The sequence below is a fragment of the Penicillium brevicompactum genome (assembly GCF_028827555.1).
Source record: "Penicillium brevicompactum strain IBT 35665 chromosome Unknown utg000002l_segment0_segment0, whole genome shotgun sequence".
NCBI classification, from domain to species: domain Eukaryota; kingdom Fungi; phylum Ascomycota; class Eurotiomycetes; order Eurotiales; family Aspergillaceae; genus Penicillium; species Penicillium brevicompactum.
This window is the reverse complement of record NW_026623205.1, coordinates 1,466,650-1,488,585: the sequence shown is the minus strand read 5'-3', so window position 1 is coordinate 1,488,585 and position 21,936 is coordinate 1,466,650. Positions and strand designations below refer to the sequence as shown.

The 21,936-nt window shown below is 49.4% G+C and overlaps 4 protein-coding genes across 4 annotated transcripts; 1 reads left to right on the top strand and 3 right to left on the bottom strand.

The window, feature by feature from the left end:
* Positions 1-6,392: 6,392 nt before the first annotated feature.
* On the top strand, positions 6,393-8,627 carry N7506_003274 (uncharacterized protein; the record flags this gene model as incomplete). Its single annotated transcript, XM_056952569.1, has 1 exon — positions 6,393-8,627. The coding sequence occupies one exon, from the start codon at positions 6,393-6,395 to the stop codon at positions 8,625-8,627; it is 2,235 nt and encodes a 744-aa protein (XP_056814261.1).
* Positions 8,628-8,751: 124 nt separating this feature from the next.
* N7506_003273 (uncharacterized protein) lies at positions 8,752-9,750 on the bottom strand (the record flags this gene model as incomplete). The annotated part of the gene is made up of 2 exons (XM_056952568.1): positions 8,752-9,391; positions 9,437-9,750. The coding sequence occupies 2 exons, from the start codon at positions 9,748-9,750 to the stop codon at positions 8,752-8,754; spliced, it is 954 nt and encodes a 317-aa protein (XP_056814260.1).
* A 250-nt stretch (positions 9,751-10,000) lies between these two features.
* Positions 10,001-15,545, bottom strand: N7506_003272 (uncharacterized protein; the record flags this gene model as incomplete). The annotated part of the gene is made up of 4 exons (XM_056952567.1): positions 10,001-10,476; positions 10,538-13,471; positions 13,536-14,104; positions 14,152-15,545. 4 exons carry the CDS (start codon positions 15,543-15,545, stop codon positions 10,001-10,003), a joined length of 5,373 nt encoding a protein of 1,790 aa, XP_056814259.1.
* Positions 15,546-16,804: 1,259 nt separating this feature from the next.
* Positions 16,805-19,809, bottom strand: N7506_003271 (uncharacterized protein; the record flags this gene model as incomplete). Its single annotated transcript, XM_056952566.1, has 2 exons — positions 16,805-18,859; positions 18,922-19,809. The coding sequence occupies 2 exons, from the start codon at positions 19,807-19,809 to the stop codon at positions 16,805-16,807; spliced, it is 2,943 nt and encodes a 980-aa protein (XP_056814258.1).
* Between the last annotated feature and the right edge of the window lie 2,127 nt (positions 19,810-21,936).

Genomic DNA, 21,936 nt, shown 5'->3' with positions numbered 1-21,936 from the left:
AATGTGGTATACAGTTTTTAGACGGCGGAATATTATGTAATCCAGAGGAGCTTCCTAACTTTTGCTGTGCCGCTCACTGTCAAAGCGTGTGTGCGTTGTGATTACTGTTTCGAAATAAGGTTCATGTACCAGGCTACTAGGCTACATGTACAGTTGTTTCTGTTGTGACATGAGGCTGGTGCAGATCAGGAACCAAGCCGCACCGTCGGAATTAAGTCCGAGGTATCAATATGGACAACCCAAGTTGATTGGAAATCAACTTGGCTCATTGCTGTATATATAGGCTCATGTATCCCTCTGGAAGAATAACTCAATCCATATCTTTGAACTACAACAGGTTATGAGCCCGAGAGCATAATCTCGGGTGCCGTCTCTACTCATCTGAGAATCATCTCATCTACCTTGATTATATATCTACCCCGCTTTCGCAATCATCACTATGTCTGCTCTGGTCCATGACTCTCCTGACCGAGCCGTCACGGCCATCGAACCTCTGACGGGAAGCGATAACTTCGCGACCTGGAAACGTCTCATGACCTCCTACCTCAAAGCCAGGCAGGTCTGGGATGTCGTGTCGGGCGACCTTCAGGGTCCCGACTGTCTATTCAAGTACGCCAAACCTATTACGGCGGACATCCACCCCTTGGTGGAGCCCCACCTCAATGGGGCGGTGAGGCAGCGAGCCATTGAAGCGCGCCTCGAAGTGGAGGTCCAGGCATTCGAGCGCCACCGTGAATGGTCGCGCCGTGAAGCCGAGGCCTACCACACCATCTTCCGGTACCTGTCCCCCCACATCAGCATTCATGTCGCGGGACTAGAGACGTCCCGTGACCTTTGGAATGAACTTGAAGAACGGTACCGGCGAATGGAACTCGCCACCTTCTGCGAACTGTTTGCTCAACTTCGCGAGACAACCGGCGAACGATGCGCCAGTGCACGTGATTTTGTTGATCGCGTACGGCTGCTCGTACATCGATTGAATGCCATCGCTCCAGGATCAATCGGTGACAAGACTCATATTGCGATACTGCTCACGCAGATCGGACCGGAATACATCCTGGTTGTGGATGCGATCCAGAATGACAAGGATCCGGTCAACCCGACCACGATCGGAAATCGGCTGTCCAACGCCGAGCAGACGGTCCGACGAAAAGAGTCTCCCGTGCCCTCGCAGGGAGTCCCAGGACCGTCAATCAATGCAGTGCAGAGAAACCCCAAGAAGTGTACCTACTGCAAGAAGCGCGGCCATGCGGTCGCGGAGTGCTGGAAGAAACAGCGCGAAATTCACCCGCCTAGGGACCATGCCCTGAAGGCTGAACGGAGTGCTTCCGGCTCACCAAGAAACAACATGCAAAATATACCGTCAAGCCAGAGAGAAGATCGGCAGGGCCCGCCGACTTCCAAGAGACCGAGGATCAATATCGTGAGGGCGAGGGTGACGACCCTCTATACCCACGCACCGCAACCCCGGTGGATCCTGGACTCGGCCGCCACCAGCCACATCTGCTGGGACCGGAGCTGCTTCAGCAGTCTGCGGCCCCACCGCGAGATGCTGGACACGGCGGGCGATCCAGTGGAAGCCGAAGGGATTGGTACGGTGAAGCTCACGCTCCGGGGGAAGTTCAACCAACCCCTGGTGTTAAAGAATGTATACTTCGCGCCACGCGTCGGGATGAACCTGATCAGCGTGCCGAAGCTGCTGCGAGACCGCTACTCGGTGGTGGCGCACCCGCAGAACGTCTTTGTGCAACGCCGAGGACGGACCGTGGGGACTGCCTACCATGCGGAGGAGGATCTGTTGATCCTGCGGTGCCATGTGAGCAAAAGATCCCGAGAGCGAGTCCAACTGGCGAGGGCGCCGACGACCTATGGCCATGCAGATTCCCTGGAACCGCAGGCGGTGGCCATGGAAGTCGACGACCCTCAGGAGTCAAGTGACGCAGAATGCGCAGCGTCAACCTCTGAACTCGGTGGTGAAGCTGTGATACTCGAAGAAGATGCATGCAAAGGAGTGGACCAGGACTCCGAAGCGTTGTGGCACGCTCGGATGGGACATCTGAACCGGGGAGACTTGAGGGTGGTCCTCCGGCAGACCGGCACTCCGTACCGACCGCTAACGCAGGCGCAGCTGCTGGCAACGCCGCAGTGCCCAGCGTGTATGTCGGGTAAGCAGCATCAGAAGAGGAACTTCCGTGCAAGACGGCCACGTCTGCATTCAACGAGAATCTTTGAAATGATCCATTCGGACATCATGGAGATGCCGATCGCCAAAGATGGCTCCAGGTACGTGATCACCTTTACTGACGATTATTCTCGTGGCTCGTGGGCATATGCCATGAGATGGAAATATGAAGCGCTCCAGAAGTTCCGACTATTTGAGGCCTGGGTGCACCGACAGTTCGGCGCCCAGATCAAGAGGTTCCTCACCGACAATGGGAGAGAATACCTGCCGATCGGAACACACCTCGAGACCCAGGGAGTTGAGTTTGACACCTCGCCGCCATACTGCAAAGGGCAGAATGGACTGGCCGAACGCACGAATCGCACTATCCGGGAGCGGATCAACACGCTCCTGTCTGATGCGAACCTTCCTCCTTCCTGGTGGACCGAGCTTGTGGACACGGTGGTCTATTTGAAGCTGCGCGCGCCAGCATCAATTTTGCAGAAGAAGACCCCGTACGAAATCATCTACGAGAAGCCGCCCTCGCTGTTGCATCTGCGACGGATTGGCTCCCGCGCATGGGTGTTGATTCCCAAAGAGCATCGAGCAAAGCTCGGACCTAGGTCGTCCGAGTGCCGATTGCTAGGTTACTGTGAGCCGAACCAGTACAAACTGTATGAGATCCATTCCGGAAAGACTGTCTTTTCCCGTGATGTCGAGTTCGATGAGAGGACCCCTGTGGCGCCACTCATCGAGGGGGAATCAGGCAACGACCTCCTGGACAACGCTCCTCCATCATCGGTCTTTCCGTCAGTACCTTCCTTGGCTAATGGGCTGCCGACACCACCGGTATCGCCTTTGCCCTTTTCATCCGAGCAAGAGAAAACGCCGTCTCAGCATGGGGAGGAAATACCTCCACCGGTCAATCCAATTGAACAGGAAGCAGAGTCCACACAGGACCTCGGCTATTCCGTCTATGGCCGCAGAAGACGACCTTCACGGCGTCTTCTAGAGTCATTAGGCAAGGTATACTCGATAGGCACATTGAATCCCGCACCGGCCAGGCAAGTCGACCCGGTGGCCTTTCGGGAAGCTGTGTCGGGTTCAGATCAGCTGGAATGGTGGGCTGCCATCCAGAAAGAATATGCGTCGCTTCTCAAACACGGAACATGGGAAAAGGTTCGACGAGAGGACGTTCCCGCCGGAGACCATGTGATTGGCTGCAAATGGGTCTTCAAGACTAAAGTCAACGGAACGCGCAAAGCGCGATTGGTGATCAAAGGATATCGACAGAAACATGGCATCGACTATCACGAAACGTTTGCTGCTGTCTCACGTATGGACTCAGTCCGCTGCATCATTGCCAGCGCCGCATTACGCGGATGGAAGCTTCACCAATTCGACGCCGTCACGGCGTTCTTACACGGTGACGTGGACTCTTCCATCTACATGGAGTTGCCCGAAGGATTCGAAGAGCCAGGCTACGTATGCCGGCTTCGCCGCTCTTTGTATGGACTCAAACAGGCCCCGCGGATTTGGTACCAATGCGTCCACCGTGTGCTGGCCGCCCATGGCTTCACCATGGCAGAATCGGACAACTGCGTGTTCTACAAATCCGATTGCGTGGTCTGTGTCTATGTCGATGACTTTCTCATTACGGCAGCCAATTCGCACGAAATCAAACAAGTGCAACAAGCATTGGAGAAGGAGTTTCAATTGAACGACCTTGGAACTCCGCGTTCATTCCTCGGAATCCAATTCGACTATCATCCCGACGGAGGTGTTTCTATTCACCAACACCAGTACATCCAAAAGATTCTGTCTGACTTTGGCATGGAAACCTGTCAGGCGAAGACTACCCCGATGAATCCCAAGCAAGTTTTGAATCATCATCCGGACGAAGCACCTCCAGACGAGGAAGCCAAAGCACGATTTGCAACCGCCATCGGTTCGTTGATGTATCTGATGGTTGGAACGCGACCGGACATCGCGTTTGCGCTGGGCACGTTGAGTCGCTTCACGTCTCAGCCGCAATCGCACCACCAGGTCGCCCTGCAGCGATTGCTTCGCTATGTCAAAGCCACACAATACCATCGCATCACATACCGCAGCGGACAATTGATTGGATACACGGATGCCGACTTTGGCGGCTCTGTCGTCACTGATGGAGCCTACTCGACGTCCGGGTACGTATTCCAACTTGCGGGTGCGCCGGTCTCCTGGTCGTCCAAGAGACAGGGGGAAGTAGCCACGTCTACAACTCATGCCGAATACATCGGGCAATACAATGCCATTCTGCATCTGCAATGGCTCCGCACCTTTCTGGCCGAAACGCAACTGTATCGGTCTCCAGTCACCAACATCATGGCTGACAACCAGTCCGCCATTGCCCTCTCGCGCAATCCCGAGTTCCACAAACGGACCAAACATTTCAACGTGAAATTCCATTATCAGCGAGCAGTGCTGAATGCTGGCGAGATTGGTCTTCAATATGTTCCTACTGAGGAACAAGCCGCTGACGGTTTCACCAAGCCGTTGGGACCTACGGCTTTTGTCAAGTTCTGTAGTCTTCTAGGAATCGAAGCCTCGGAGACTCAGAGGCAACAAACGTGACAGCGCAGGCGCTCTTCCCACTTTATTTTCCCACGAAGGTTTTTGAGTGGTTTTACCGAGGCTTGCCTGCACAGCGTTAAGCCAGTATCGCCTTGCCAGCAAAGCGATCCTGAGGGGGAATGTTGTGACATGAGGCTGGTGCAGATCAGGAACCAAGCCGCACCGTCGGAATTAAGTCCGAGGTATCAATATGGACAACCCAAGTTGATTTCCAATCAACTTGGCTCATTGCTGTATATATAGGCTCATGTATCCCTCTGGAAGAATAAGTCAATCCATACCTCTGAACAACAACAATGTGGAATCATTATTTTGTCCACGTCTTCGGGAGACAAAAGCTTAGGCATCTCGCTCTTTTCGTACGGTTGACCACTTTTCCCGAGTAAAAGTTAGTCCAGTTTCAGTCTTGAACGGTGATATCTATCTTTCAAATACCGGATTGTGATGGTGTTCTTGATGACGATGTTGCCCCTCGGAAGATCGTTCTGGACGCTTATGGAAAGACGCTGTGTGACATGATACTCCATCTTCGAGGATTCGGACTAACACTCTCAGTAAAATGTAGAGTATACTTGTCATAGATTCGCAACAAAGAAAAAGTTTTAGTTCGCAAGAATGGCGAAGCACTTCCAAACCTAATATACACGTCTGAGTGCCTTTAGCCACCCACACGTTGGGTTCTGGGCTGTCTCTGCTTGCTGCGTTACGCGTAAGACATCAATATTCCAAGGAACTTACAAGATCAGGTCCACTGTTCTGAAGGCCAAGTATCCGGGTATCCAATGCGATCGTTAACTTTTGCCAATTCGAACGTCGGCCCCGCGTTGGGGTCCACATTCTTCCATGCGCGATTAGTGCGTAAAATTATGTCATATACCTTACTGCTCCGCACGAATCGAATCGAATCGAACTTTTGCTTGATTCGATTCGATTCGAATAAATATTGAAAATAATGGTTCGTACGAATTCGAATCCTAGTCCGATTCGAATTCGATTCGAAGTTCGCGAACTTTTGCTTTAAAGCCTCATTGGGAAGGCGGTAAATCAAGTCTGGCAATACCTGCTATTGAACGCCGTACAATTGACACAACACCACAATATGTCGTTTAATGAACAGCATTTATTAACCCAACTAGCTACATATTTAATGCGTACGTAAATACGTAGCTTAGGGCTATCTCATCATATAGATTTTGAGCAAATTGGCTCTGCATTGAATAAGCTTTAGGGCTGTATCAATAAATGTGGGTTTTCGTTAACCACGTCCATGTATAAAATATATAGTTTATACTCCCAAATTGACCCACCAAGTCCATAACCTTATTTGTGCTCCGTTTTGCTTCAAATTACATTCACTGATAGATCGCAATGAGATACGCGTAAGATAACAATACAGCATCAAAATATCAGTAGTTGCATAATTTACCCAATGTAGAGTAAGTGGATAGTCTAATCGGGCTAGCGGAGATTCGACTAGAACGCGTCTCCGCGCGGACGTGCTTTGTCCCAGAACAACATCTGAATCTCGGTCAAAAGTTACTGAAAACCACCGAAGTGCTCTAAAGTAAGCGATCAATCGAGACAAAGCTTGACATACTGATATAATATTACTGTATAGATGACATCTCCACTTCCTACAATATTCGACTGTCCCAATACTAGGAAGAATAAACGCGATTATGCGGCGCTTAATAAATATGGCCTCCTTGCAGAGAACATACCACTTCCGCCTCCCCGAAAGAAGATGGCGGTCCGGTCCGCCGTTAAGTTGCCGACTCCTCCGATTTCAACCTCTCCTACAGCTCCCAGCAATGTCTCTATGAGTCTATCGAATCTTGATACGGATATACGTCCTTCGCAATCAATATCTCAGGTCGAATGCGAGGTAGAGAGGGTCGAAATCAAACAGAAAGATGAGATTAGGTCGAAAGAACGGAGCTGGGTTTGGAAACACTACCTTACTACACCTGAATCTGGTACCTGGAGATTAGGAAATAAGGAGCGGTCCGAGCTTAAACACCTGTGTATTGTATCGCCATCCACCTGCCGATTCTTTCGATTTGCATCGAAACTGCGATCTTCAACCACAGCGTTGAAACAGCGCCTGCAGCAAACCCACAAGCTCTTCCAGGACGGCCATTCAGGGTGCCAAGGTCCGTTAAGCTCATGGATTTCTAAGGAAAAGAAGCTCCCATTCGAAGAAGCTGTCTTGAATTGGATTGTATCAACCTGCCAACCGTTTACATGCGTCGAACAGCCTTCATTCAAGGCTATGTTGAGGTCTGCAGGCTTTCAGGACTCCGTACCAAGTGCGGATACTGTGTCGCGCCGATTATGTCTTCGGCTTGATGCTATTGACAGTGAGCTTCGAATCTTGATGTCTTCAGCACCCTCAATTGCGCTATCTTTGGATGGTTGGACCAGTCAGAATTCGTTGCCAATGCTAGCCATTAATGCTCACTGGATGTCCTCTGCCTTCCAGCAATATCGAGCTTGTATTGAGTTCGTTGAAATTGAAGGCAGCCACTCTGGAGAGAACCTTGCTAATATCGTTGCGACGGTTCTCGAGAGGTTTCATATATCTGATAAAGTTATGACAATTACAGCTGACAACGCATCGAATAACGATACCCTACACCGATATCTCTACCAAAAGCTGTCTCAGCGGTACGATGAGTACCTGGCCGAGACTATCATCCGAGAAGGGACGATGAAATTTACCCATAACTCCCAAATCCGCTGCTTTGCTCACATCTTGAACTTGGTTATGAAAACTATATTGAGGTCTCTACGCGCTAGTTCACATAAGGAGGCCTGTGATCTCCTTGATGATGTTGCTAAGAGGAGCTGGAAGACGGTCAACGCTCCTACTTCGCCTATAGCAAAGCTCCGACTACTTGTCCTTTGGATTGCGCGATCTCCTCAGCGGATACAGAAGTGGGATAATCGACCTGGCTGTACAAAAGCTATCAACTACGATGTTGATACTCGATGGAACTCTACCTTTGTTATGATTGTGAGAGCTGAAGAGTGTCGCCGTCAGCTCGAAGATACAGTCAACGATGATCCAGATATCGAAGCCTTACGTCTCACACCCAACGACTGGAGACAGCTCTCGGATATCAAGAAGATCCTGGCTCCCTTCAACGAATATACCGAGTACGTCTCTCGGGATAGCCCTTCAATTCATATGGCGGCGCGTATGTTTGGAGAGCTCCGTTCTATACTCCTCGCTATCAAGGAACGACGAGGCGAGTGGCAGAAGGTCTCGCCAGCAATAACTGTTCCTGTCTCAGATGGAATCTCACTCCTGGAGAAGTACCACGACTGCGTCAAAGTCAACGACATATACTATATCGCAAGCGTTCTGGACCCTCGAATCAAGACCAAGTGGCTCAAAACGCTACCAGATGGAGAGAAGATTATTGACCGAATTCGGGAGTTCCTGAAGAAAGCATATTCCACTACAAAACAGCCTGTATCGACTACTCCAAACACCAATTGGAAGAGCTTCGAATATCGATTTCTGGAAGCCCTTCAGCCTACACAGTATAACGTCGCTGAGTCTGATATCGACAATTACTTCGATACTCCGACAATCAGCACTGGTTTTGATATAAGCCAGAGCCAGTCCGAGTTTATACGAAACTGGTGGAAGGCCAACATGCTTGAATTTAGTTGTATGGCAAAGGTAGCACAAGATCACCTTGCTATACCGGCAGCAGAGGTAGATATCGAAAGATTGTTCAATGGTGGGAGAGATGTGCTGGGGATTCGACGTTTTTCCATGAAAGGTAAGACCCTTGGGACCTTATTAAGGCTGAAAGATGCTGCACGTTGGAAGTCTTCATAGTTATACAGTAACAGCTTTTTTGGGCATACAGGTGTTTGATATTCTAGACCTTATTTGCAGAAGTATTCTTGTAGGGGCCGGGCATCTCGAAAACTCGTTCTACAAACCCTTTTTCCTAAAAAGGCTAGATGTTAGTTCGCGAACCTGTTCGAAGTTCGCGAATTTTGACGAATCGAATCGGCCATAGATTCGAAGCACCGAAACCAAGGTTCGAATTCGATTCGATTCGCCGAAATTCGCGAACTTCGAACAGTTCGAAAATTCGTGCGGAGCGGTAATTGCAGGTCGCTGAGAGAGGGCTCATTTTGGGGGTTTGTATTGATTTAGAAGGGGTGGTGGGGCCAGCCCTCTGGGACCAACGATCGACTCGCTTCCGTTTACCGGTTGTTGAGGAAGGAGTTGGGGGCAGATGATGGTTTGCTGCTGGGAGAAAATGTATATCATCCGTGACGATAGCCAATTGGCGACTCTCTTTTGTGAGACCGAAGATGCGACCCGTCAAAAAAACATGGGCGTTTACATTCAACGGCGGAAAGTTCGCCCAACGTTGCCCGTTCTTGAAGTAGGCGGTGATAGGAAAAGTGTGATGGGTACGAGTGGACGTGTTGTAAACGGTAGTCTGAAGACGGTAGTGCAGTAGAGTTGGCCCATCGTTTAGTTGACCACCGCGCTCAAGAACGACGCCGAGGAAAGTAACTATTGGCTGGGCAGCCCCGGGACAGTGCATGAAGTATGAGGCTGTATCTTCCTGATTACCGGGGTGCCTAGTTTATATAAGTATTTTACTGAAATAAACAAGGCCAACCCACCGATCCAAATTGTGAGCGTGAAGTACAATATGAAACCCTTCATCATCAGACGAAGTCGTTAGAAAAGAGCCCGACGAATAGACGAAAGCATTTGGTTGATAAAGATCTGGCCGGTTGCCCTCATTGAAGAACCTGATGAGGGTGGGGATTTCATTCTGTTCAACATCGTCTGACTGAATATCCTTGCTTGGTATATTGAGTGAAACACGTAGTTGCATGGAAAGCCCTTTACCCGGTCGCGTTGGATCTGGTTCAACATTCTCGATGAAATCGCGAATGTGAAGAATGGCGGGAAAGGATTTATTTGATGGCATGTCAAAAGTAGATATGTACAGAAAAGTGTGGGTTTCAAGGGGAGGGCGCAAAAAGAAAAGCAGTGAAGGGAGAAAGCAGGCAATAGTAGTGGTGCAGCATGTCAGGCGTAGATACGAGCGAGAACCTGATCAGTCCAAAGTTCCTGACCGCTTCTTTGAGATGATGATTGCGACATATAGGACACGAGTCTACTCATACAAACGCATGTAAGACGTGGAAAGATATGATTGGATATGTGGTCAGTTCGTTTTAAGAATTTGCCTGCCACGCAGCAAGAGTCTGCTGTTGAAGCGCTTGCAGCCTTCGCATTTCTTCAAGCAATTGAGGGTCAGGTCTGTGCTCAAGATCACTCATACTGATCGATTGAAGAAGATGAAGGCCATTCAGCGATCGAAGGCGTGACAGCTGCACGTATGTGGAACAGTATTTTCGGTGGGAGTCTTGTCGCCGATTCTTGATATGGTCTTTCAGATCCAGAATGACAGAGTCGAGGGTTGCGCCTTGGATTTTATAGTCAGTGAGACAAAATGCTGGACAGATAGGGATTTGTTTTCGTCGGACAGAATATCCTTTCACAGTAATAGACATCTCGAGCGGAAAGATAGGTAAAACACCACTATCAAGCGATTGGAAGAGATTCGATTGGGTGCGGGCTGGTTTGAAAAGAAGACAGACCGGCGGCTTGGTGCAAACGATATACAGGTCGTCGAGCTTGAAAAATTCCGCTAATCATGCATCGTTCGGCTCAGAACGACGGCGGATGATATATATTGAGCAGTGACTCACCTTCTGGATCAATCGCAATGCCCATGGTTTGGCCGGTTGCACCATTGACCAAGCCTGCCGGTGTGCAAATGTTTGTTAGGACCATTGTCGGCATACAAAGCGTGTACAGGATGAGACCTGGGAAGGGGACTTTCGCGCCTTGCTCGGGTAGACCTAGCAGGTCGTCAGCACGAAGCTGGAGGGGAGTTGGGCCGGAAGATCTTGTTCTGGTGTGGAGAGCTGGAAAAACAATAATGTTCTGATGTCTGGCTCGGGCGAAGCGCTCAATCTGGAGACGATTAATGACGTGGCGAAGTGAGTTCAACTTGACAATGACCGTTGCAGTTTGTAAATGCGGGTCAGTGAGAGAAGTGATCGCCTTTGAATTTAACGTTGACAAGTCGTCGGACGTCAGTGTGCCGGACCTCGCCCGACTCAGTAAATTCCGATATGGTATGTCCTCTGCCTGGCGCATTTGTTCATGGAGGATGATGACTTGCTGGAATTGATCCCAGATGAGTTTCCCGTCTTGTTCCGTATCGTTTCTTGGATGTTTCCATAAGGCCTGTCCTTTCACTGGAGGAAATTGATGAAAGTCGCCCATGAGGATCACCACAGGTAACCCCCCAAAAAGATGCGGAGAGGATCTGTCCAAAGATCGAGCGATCTTACAGTGTGTATTGATAATACTTAATGCGGAGAGATCTATCATACTCACCTCGTCTATAATCATGGCGGTCTTCCGAGACCATAGCCTGCGAACTCTAGGACCAACTCCACCCCGTCTATAGCGGTTGAGAGAAATCCCAAGGGACGTATGGTACGTGCTTCCTCCGATGACATCGGCAGCAGCTCCTGTGGGCGCCATTAGGATAACCTCGTCCTTTCGGTGGACCAGGTCCATCGCGGCGACAATCGCTTTGATGATCTGGCTCTTGCCCACTCCGCCTTCACCTCCCACGTAGAGGAGATTTTGCTTCCGCATAGAAGAGTCATACGGGTGGTTGATACAAGCCAGGAGGTTAGACACGACTCTTTCCACGACAAGACCTTGTTTCTCATTCAATGGAATAATATCGCGCACCAGTGATGTTAATGACGCACCCGTGGGATTCTGACCTATTTCGGAACGACGGCGCTGCAAGTCAAGTGATAGGTCTGATTCGGTCAAAATGGGGACCAAAACGTCGTCAGTCAGTCCAAGATTAAAGTCGTCGAGGTCTGATGCAGTAGCGGTGGGCATCCCAGGTTGTGTGTCTTGATTTGCGGCCTTGGTAATATTCTGAAGACGGGTTTTCCAGTCTTGCAAGGTAAACACAGGGAAGCATTGGAGCCCAGTTGACTCATACAGTGTGCTGTTTGAAATTTGAATAGGTCCAAAGTTATCAAATTGAAGGGGCGAAGATGGCAAACTTGTCGAGGTGAGAGTGGGAATACGTCGCTGGGCATCATTTTCTTCATTCGACCAGCCTCTACCTATTGCAAAAAAAGCCGCCAAAAGTGTTTCTTTGCTTATAGAGTCTTCCACATGTTGCGAAAAACGCATGGACACGTTTTCAGCATCGGACACAGGGTAGGGCGGACTGGTTAACTCTTGGTCAACCGCGGATGTATTTTGCGCGGAGCGATTCCGCAGAACAGCATCTGCCTGACAATCGGTCTTTGATTTCCGTAAAAGCTCGATGTTTTGCGCAAACGTCCGAACATATGGTGAAAGTGTTGGCTCGATACACATCCAGATGTGATGAAGGTCGAGCGATGTGGCAGAGTCAGTAGGTGTTTGACGGACAAGTGATTGTAAGTCCTGCCAAGGAATGAACAGTCCAAGGAGAATCTCGGCTAGATCATTCTGAATAGCTCTAGTTGTAGGGTGTCCACCTGGCATGGAATCCTCTGAGGATTGAAATTCTGTCAGCTCGCCTTGAAGTGTCACAGTGGCTGTTTGTGACGCAGATCGAGCCAGCCTTTGCAAATGTGTGTGGTGCCTTGGATGCGTCTCATGGAACGGAATATCTTCTGTTGTTGCATCCTGGAGTCTCTTGGTGCGGACTATCATGCAGTACTCGAAGATGCACAGGGATGATAAAGGGTCACCCCGCAATTTATAATTATCAAATATGTTTGCCGGTGCGGTCGTACTCTGGTCAAAATTGCATGGTTCCTCTCCGATTGAATCTGATGGTACAGCATTCTGAAGGCGTTCCGGATGGATCATAGAACGAACATATCGTCTCAGCCACCAGAGATTTAAACGGGTGAAGTTGTAGTTCAGTGTATAATGCGATGGAAGTTGGAGTAATGTGCTCGCCACTTGCACTCCACTGATTTCTCGGTCTTGTGACAAGCTATTGAAACAGCGGAGAGCGAATTTGTCCATTCCTCTCTCGCGAAGCCGTATATCAGCTGAGCTTGGCGTAGAGGTAGAGCTTGCGCGATCAATGGCTTGTTTTAACAACGCAGCCTTCGTCACCATTTGGCCAGGCGAAATATCGTCTTTGGTCGCATAATTTGTGATGTAATAAAGGAGCGACAGTGATTTTGACACCGTCGGAATCCAAGAAATGTCATGGTTAGAGCGGATACAGCTGGCGATGGAAGGGTTCCATGAATTAACCCCAGCATGGTTACGTGCAAGATGCACAACACCGTACTCGTCTACTTTAGACACTTCTAAAAGATCCCTCGGCATGCCAAAGCGGCAAGAATCGTGGGCTGATCCTGGCTGACGGTACTTAAAGCAAGTCGCAGTGTGGCGCTTGGAATGAAGTTGCCTGGTCCGAGCAATGGCGTTGCTGTCAAGGAAAAGTTTCTCGACAAATTCGCTATCTGACTCCGCGGTGGTCGGTGAAGGTGGCGTGCTTGAAACAGTTGCTCCGGGGCTTCCATCTTGTCCGCGTAAGCTGTGCACGATTATTGACTCTAAGAATTTGATCATCTCATCAGCGAAATGACTATCTGCAAGAACACGGTCTCGTAGTTGGCTCCAAATTGTGAAGGTGCAGCATGCCTCGGCCATTACTCTCCACAACACCGAAGTAATTAGACACGTCCCCAAGAATTCCCGTGTCAGCAGGCTTGCTACCCAGCAGGCCGTCAAGGACTGCCTTGCATGTGCAATGGAAAAATCTAGCGACAGCCACAGGGTCAGACGTTGCTGTCGCACACCTAATGGCCGAAGACACAGTGGTAGAGCCATCAGTTGAGCACTGCAGCCCAGCAAGAACAAGCACAAGGGGATTTTGAAGATCAGACGGGTTGATTGTCAGCCAGAATGCAGGCATTCCTTCGCGTACTAGCAGACCTCGAATCTCGGCACGCATCTGGAGTTTCTGGAAGAAGGACCCTGGTACCTGTACCCCGATGGCAGTTATATTTTTGAGAAGTCGTTGGACAAGCGCATCTGTGGATACTTGGTTTGCAGCGAGTTCTTCGGCGGCCTTCCGTAGGCGATCACTGCTCAATGAGTTAAGATCCCGTGTCACTAATGTCCACTGGGATCGCTTGATAAGCAATGAATTACCAAGGCACGAATTGCGCAGCTGGATAACATCATATAGCAAATACATGAAAGTCTTGTGCTGGGAAAATCTGGATCAATCAGCTCTAAAGCTATGCGACCAGCGATACAGCCATACCTGCGGCTATGATGGCGTAGTGCCCAATTCGCAAAAGCAGAGAGTGACACGGGGACAACTCGGTCGTCCAGATGGCCCCCCATACCCGTGGGAAAAAGTGTAGGGAAAGCAGATGTGAAATAGTGAGGGTCCTGCCATTGGTTAAGCAGCAACGCCTGCCCTCGCACACCATATTCAATTGCAGGAGGACTTCGATGGGTATCATATGATAGGGCAGTCTGGTTCATGTGACCAGCAGGAGTAAATCGCGGCTGCACGCCCGGCGCTGAATCGTTAATCAAAGTGTTCATTGTGTTAAGCAGGCGCAGGTCAGGGTTCTGGCGCTCTCCATTTATATCAACGGTAACGGAAGCAGTGACAGGAAGGGAGTTTTCGGTTAAGTGGTCTGAGTCATTCTCTGCGGCTTGCCAGTCGTTCTCATAATTGCCTTCTTGTAAATTGACGCTATAGCCGCCTCGCTCGTTGTGGTCCGTTTCATTCAAGCTTATAACTTGCTGCTGTATATCAGATGGTATGAATTCGTCAGGCCAGTTATAAATGGTGGAATGTGCAACTGTGACGTCTCCGTAGAGAGGATTGTGCTGTATAAGATATTGCAGAGCGGCGAGGACCTTGGACTTGCGCACAATCAGGAAAGGGCGAAGATCGTCATCGGTTGGTGCACCATTTCCGAGCCAAAAGACTTTTAAGAGCTCCGTGAGCTGTAGACCCGGACTAGGTAATATTTGGAGGAGAGGTTTTGGATCTTGTGGTATAATTATAAAATGACCACGTAGTGCATGGTAGTTTGCTGGCGGCATTTGGCCCCCGGGCCGTAGCTTCAAAATCACCCCAACGGGGTGAGATCTGGCAATGAGATACTCTTCAGTAAGAGTAAGGTCTTTGAGGGAGTCAGGGTAGTGCTGGCACAGAGTAACATTGACCTTATTCTTTGCGGAGAACTTTGGAGCAGAACCGCGTAGGAGTGCGGCGTGGCATCCTGAGCACAGGTTCCAGAAGCCATCAATGTAGCCACAGCGATCGAGGAACCCTTCCAATGGCCTTAGTACAGAATCCTCATCTAGAAAATGACGGGCGTCAGTACTAGGGATAAGCATGCCGCACGAAGAACAAGTAATGTCTCGGCTGGCGGCAGCCATTCCCTTCTCAAATCGAGCTACGGACAGGCGAATGTGCGAGGGGGATATCTCGGGGGGGAACAAGCTCGAGGCAACTAGGCGAGAGCCATGTTCCTGGAGCAGGAAGTTTACTGCTCGGTTGATGACGAAAGACGTATCTTCAGTCTCTATTGTATCCGGGGCAGGAGTCGGGGTTGGCAGCGCCTGAGGGAGAGGCCTCTGACGCTTTCGTTGCGGTGAGTTTGTGGGCGTATTTGGCAGCTCAAAGGAGTTCATAGTTGGATCGAAAGACGTTCCATGAGAGTGGCCAAAATTGATGGGGCGCTGCACAGCGTCCGCCCTTCTAGACCTACAGTTGAAACAGCGCATGACGCCAGGTCGAGTGGGGAACGGATTCCGACAGTCATAACAAGGAGAATAAGATGTATTAAAAGACAACACAGCCTCACAACGCGCGCAGCGAACACCCGGCGAGGTTGCAGGAATTGGAACATGGCAGCGTAAGCATGGGCGTGTTTCAAGCGCAGGAGACAAAAAAGAAAGTCGACAAGCAGGACATCTCGGTGGTTGAATGGTTGTAGATAGACGAACTTGGCGCCCACAGTCATAGCAAGGCCGATTAGATAACATTTCGGAACAAGGATGCCAAAGCAACAAGAGGGGCAAATACAGGAGAGAACATACTAAGTGGAAATCGTGGTGGTAATAAACAGCAAAACGTTGCAATAAAACGAAGGACAAAGTGCATAAGACGCAGCAATAATAGCTGGTGAACGTGCATAAGTTGCAGACAAAACCCTAGAACCCTAAAGCCAAGACCATCTAGTCCGAAGAAAGCGACAATAATGCAGGTACCAGTGGGCAGGAAGAGCGAATGAGCGAAGTGCGTGGCAGAACAGCCTATAAGTAATTAAGCCACCACTTTTTGCTACTGGGGGACGCGCGCTGACGCACGCTGTAAGCCCTGAAATGACGTGGCATTAGTGGAGATAGATCTGGATGACGTGGCAGTATCAACATGACGGATGAGAGTTAAAGAAGCCGAGTCAGACAGGTAAAGCCCAAGCTGCAAGTGTTTTGGCTTCTAAACCACATAACCTTTCCATTTCCACGATGAGGTCGGGGTCGGGAGAAAAGCGGAGATCATCAGTAGAGATTTTTTGGAGTAAATGGAGACCTTCAAAAGATCGCAGCCTGGAAAGTTGAACGTAAAGGGAGCAGTACTTTCGATGAGAATCTTGTCCTCGTCGAGCTGTATCATTTTTTAGGTCTAGGATTGCGGCACAAAGAGTTGAGCCTTGCACTTTGTAATCGGTGAGGCAAAAAGCGGGGCAGATTGGGATCTGCTTTCTCCTCACGGACAAGCCTTTCACGGAGATGGAACGTTCGATTGGGAAGATTGGCATGGTGAAAGCTGGAAGTTGATCAAAATGTGTTGCTGGTGTTCTATCTGGTTTGAATATGACGGAAGCAGGCGGTCTTGTGCAGAGCGTGTAAAGATCATCTAGATCGAAGAGTTCGGCTGTAGAGGCACGTTAGTTAAGTTTTGGAATGCCGACTGGAGACTTTCCAGCTGGATCTAAAGCAACGCCTACTGCGGTACCCTTGGCACCGTTGACCTGACCGAGAGGGGTGCAGGCGTTGGTGATCATTACGGTAGGCATATCTCTGGTGTAAGTGAGAAGGCCTGGGAATGGGATCTGGGCACTGTGATCTGGCTGGAGGAGTAAGTCATGAGCTTGGAGTCGAAGGTTCGTGGGGCCAGTTGATTTGGTCCGGGAATGAATAGCGGCGAAAATATAAATTCTCTGTGACCTTCTCCGAGCAAAACTCTCCATACGGATTCGGTTGATTGGATGTCGGATGGCATTCAATTTGGCTATTACAACGGCATTTTCTGAGATGGAATCTGTAAGTGAGAAAATGGATTTGGAATGCAGGTGGATGACATCGTCTTCGGTTAATGCTGCATGTCTTGTGCGCGTCAAGAAATCACGGAATGAAGGATCTTCGGATTGTCTCATCTGCTCATTGAGAATGATAACGTTTTCGAATCGACGCCAAATCAGCCGACCTGCGGCATCGTCATCATTGCCATATCTTGGTTTTTTCCATAATGGGGGACCGTGAACGGGAGGGAACTGGAAGAAATCACCCATAAGAATGACAATGGGAAGGCCACCAAAGAGCTCGGGAGAGGATCTAGGCAGTGACCGAGCGACTTTGCATTGGTTGTTGATCACGCTTAACATTTTCAAATCTACCATGCTCATTTCGTCAATCACCAAAATAGTCTTTTGTGCCCATAGTCCTCTAACGCGAGTGCTGACGGCTGCTTTGTAGGAAAGATTGATGCCAAGAGAAGTATGATAGGTGTTGCCTCCTAAATTGTCTGCTGCGGCACCTGTGGGGGCGGTGAGGATGATCTCTTGTTTCCGACCAAGAATACCCAGAGCGGCTTCGATGGCTCTAGGTATCTGAGTTTTACCCGTGCCACCTTCGCCTGTAATGCAGAGAAGGAGTTGCTTGCGCCGTGATGAGTCATATGGACGGTCCGCCCACATCATAATTTCAGTTAGTAACTTTCGCACCACAAGGACTTGCTTCGTATTCAGTGGGATATCTTGGCCGACCAACGTTGTGAGAGAGTCTGGCGTTGGATTTTCGAGGAGAACAGGTCGTGCTGGTGTATCGTCAGACAAGCTTGCATTGGTCAATACAGGTTGCAGCACGCCACCTTCATCGGCTAGATCAAAGTCTTGCAGTTGCGCAACAGCAGACCGAGACGGGCCGTCGTCCTGAAAGGGTTTTTTGTGGCTGGCAAGGTGGGTTTCCCAGTCCCGTAGGACTGCTGGTGGAATTATTTTTAAATCCAAGGCATGGTCAGATTGGAGAGAATGAGTACTGGAAGGAAGCGGGTTTATCTGTGCAGAAGCGTGTGCTCGGCAGACAGCGGCCAGGACGGGTGCCCTCTTCGCAGCGATGAAACAATCTCGGCCCCAGGTCTTGCTTACAGTGTGGTAGGCAGCAATCAAAGTCTCCGCCGTGAACCTTTCATCTTCAGGATTTATGAAACTACCGTCATCTTGTGCATCTTCTGGATCGAGGTCGGCCGAGTCTATGTGATCAATATGGCGGTCGAACACCTCGGCAGAGTGGTTTGTTTGTCGCAACCTAGCATCGACCTGGCAGTCGTCCTTAGATTTCCGAAGAAGCTCGATATTAGCAGCAAAGTCTTGGATATGTGGTGCAAGTGTGGGCTTCACCGACGACCAGACGCGTGAGAAGAAATCCGTTTCATGAGGTTCACAAAGAAATATATCGCGTAAATTCTCCCAGGGGACAAAGAAGCCGAGAAATATCTCCGCGAGATCATTCGCAATGGCATTGGTCATCGGATGTCCTCCACGGATGGAGTCTTCGGACGTTTGATATTGTGTGAGTTGCCCATTAAATGTGACGGTGGCTATCTGAGACTGTGCGCGGGCGACATGCTGGACGCAGGCGCTACCTTTCGGGTGAGACGGGTCAAAGTCAAAGTGGTCGGAACGAATTCTTTGCTTCTTCCTTATCTGGACTAGCATACAGTACTCAAATAATGAAAAGCGGCAAGGTCGAACCCGCGCCATTTATAGTTGTCAAACAGGCTCACTGGAACTGCATCTCCAGTTTGGAATGTACAGGGCTCGTCAGCAATTCCAGCGGAACTATCAGGGTCTGTACCGGTCTGACGTCGAAGATCGCGCACGTAATGTCTTAGCCACCACAGATTGACACGGACGAATCTTGGGTTGACAGTGTAGTAGCTCGGAAGATGGAGCAGGGTACTAGCGACCTGAACACCACTCACTTCTCGGTCGTGCGCCAGACTATTGAAGCAACGGAGCGCGAAATTATCCATGTCTCTTTCCCGAAGACGCAGATCAGTGGCGGTTGGTGGAACGGCCGTTTTTGCTTTTTCAATTGCTTGCTTCAAAAGAGCCCCTTTTGCTATCATCTGCCATGGAGACACATCATCTTTAGTGGCGTAGTTGGTGATATAGTAGACTAGAGCCAACGATTTTGAGACGGTCGGGATCCAAGAGATGTCGTGATTTGAGCGGAGACAGCTGGCAATAGAGGGATTCCACGGGTTAATCCAGGGGTGATTCCGAGCCAAGTGGATCACGCCAAGATCGTCGATTTTAGAGGAGGGCAAAATTTCACGGGGCATGCCAAAACGACAAGTGCTTTTAGATCGGTCTGTCGGGCGGTATTTGAAACACGTGGCGAAGTGGCTTTTAGAGTGCAATTGTTTAGACCGAGCGACAAGATTGCTGTCATTGGCAAGTCTGAGGTGGAAATCATGATCCGACTCTGATTCGGAAGCAGAGGGGCACGCTGGCGCAAGATTGGTTTCCGGATCAAGGGGAATACTCTCATCTACGCTCTGGATGATGATGCTCTCGAGGTAGTGGAGCACACGGGTAGCAAAGTCAGTGTCGGCGAGAACGCGGCTTCGTAGATTAGCAAATGCAAGATTGCCTTTAAGCCACACCATTGCGTGTAAATGTAACATCCCTCTGCCGTTGGTTTCGACCACGCCATAATGATTTAAAACATCTCCGAGGATTCCGGTGTGATGGCGCCCGCTGGCGAACAATCCTTCCAAAACAGCGGTGCAGATATAATGGAAAAACGAGGCAACCGCTACTGGGTTGGATGTGGCGGTCGCACCTCGAATAGCCGAATTCGAAGCAGATAGGATATCGTCAGAATACTCAACACCCGCCAAGATGATAACAAGTGGACTTCGTAAATCCGAGGGGTTGATGGTAATCTGTCGAACTGAGGGGTGGTATTTTACCACTAAGGACAGGGTTATTCATCAAGTACCCATTCCCTCTTTGTCTCTGTATGGTAAACGGGGTACGCTCGGCATACCAGCGTTGTAACACGCTAGGAACGACTCCTGAGATCTGATAACACTTCAACAGCAAGATCCAGATAGAACAATCAATGCATCTCAATGGGACACCTCAATACTAGTACATACCAGTATCCGTCAATCCGACATAATCCAAAAAGCGGGCATTCCAAAACGGATGATGAGACCTCGGATTTCAGATCGCATTCTCAATTTTTGAGCGAAAGACCCGGGGACCCACATGGCAATGGCTTTCATAACATGTAGTAGACGGGAAATTACTGGATCTTTGATTTCCTGACTGGTTTCTAGATCTTGCAGTGCAAAGCGAAGCCGATCTTCTGTGAGAGAAGAAATATCGTCAGTAGTCGATGGCCAGTGACGGCGTTGAAGGACCAATTTATTCGCGAGAGATGATTTCCGAATTTGTAGCACGTCGTATATAAGGTACATGAAGGTTTTGTGGCGCGCGAACCTGCTTTAGTCAGAGTCGGTAGTTCACCAGGAGATACCGTTCAGTAAAGCATACCTCCTGCTATGGTGCTTCAGTGCCCATTCGGCAAAAGAAGACAAGGAGACATTAAGTGGACGGTCGTCCAGATGGCCTCCAAAACCAAGCGGAAACAAAGCTGGAAAGGCGGCAGTGAAGTATGTTGGATCATCCCAATGGTCTACGAGGGTGGCCTGGCCCTGAATTCTGTAAGAAAGGCTAGGGATCCGCTGTTGGCCGTGCCTAAGCGTACGTTGGGTGGACGATGCGGAAGGGCTTGAAACCACGTTCAACAAAGCATTCAAGAGGCGCCTGTCGGGGTTTTGACGTTCACCATTAATATCGGTGGAGACGGACCCAGCTATTAGTGGCGCATTGCTATCCATGTCCAGATCACTAGCTTGTGCAGCCTGGAAATCATTCTCATAATTACCAGTATCCAAGTGAACTGAGTAACCTTCTCGTTCATGACCATCTGGCTTGTCAAAATGCGAGTACAGAAAGAATGTTTTCAAAGAAAAATAAAAAAGATCAATTCATTCATGTTCTGTTTAAACACAATGGTTGACCCGGACTTGGATCCCGAGAAGACAATTACACGTAAATTCTAAGGCTGCTGGATATGGTATACGTCATTGCCTTATTACAGGCTTTAGATGATCTGATGATAGATAGATGAGACACGAATGGGCCCGTCTCACATGCTGTCAATTATGACCTAGGGCACGGGGCATATTGTGGATTTTCGTCCCATCGATCATACGTTTGATGGGTGGGTTGAAATATAATGTGTGATTGGCCCACCGCTACTCCTTTCTCCACCTTGGAGAAGCTAAACTATTTTGGTGGAATAAATAAAACCTCTGTATAACTGTCATAACGCAAGTCTATATGCAATAGCAATTGGTGGGAAAGACGAATTCTTACGGAGGGCCGAGAATATGGTAACTATATGGATAATCGTAGCTCAGAGGTTCGTCAGGTCGATGGAACTATGGACTGAATCTAGTGGCCTGTGTTTTGTGTTTGAACTAGACCTAAAAAGCTTGTTTCAAGAGGTATACATCTGTAAGAGCGGTACAATGTGACGTATAGCCTCCTGTGAGGCTCGTGCTCTTCGGAGATATCTCACGTGAACGTATTGCTCTCAAGAGGATCCTCACAAGAGGATTTCCCTCTCAAAACAGGGCTCTTAATACGTTCTTTTCGAGTCAGCATATTTCTTGAGAGCAGCAGCCCATGATTATATTATCGTGATCGCCTGCTTAGGG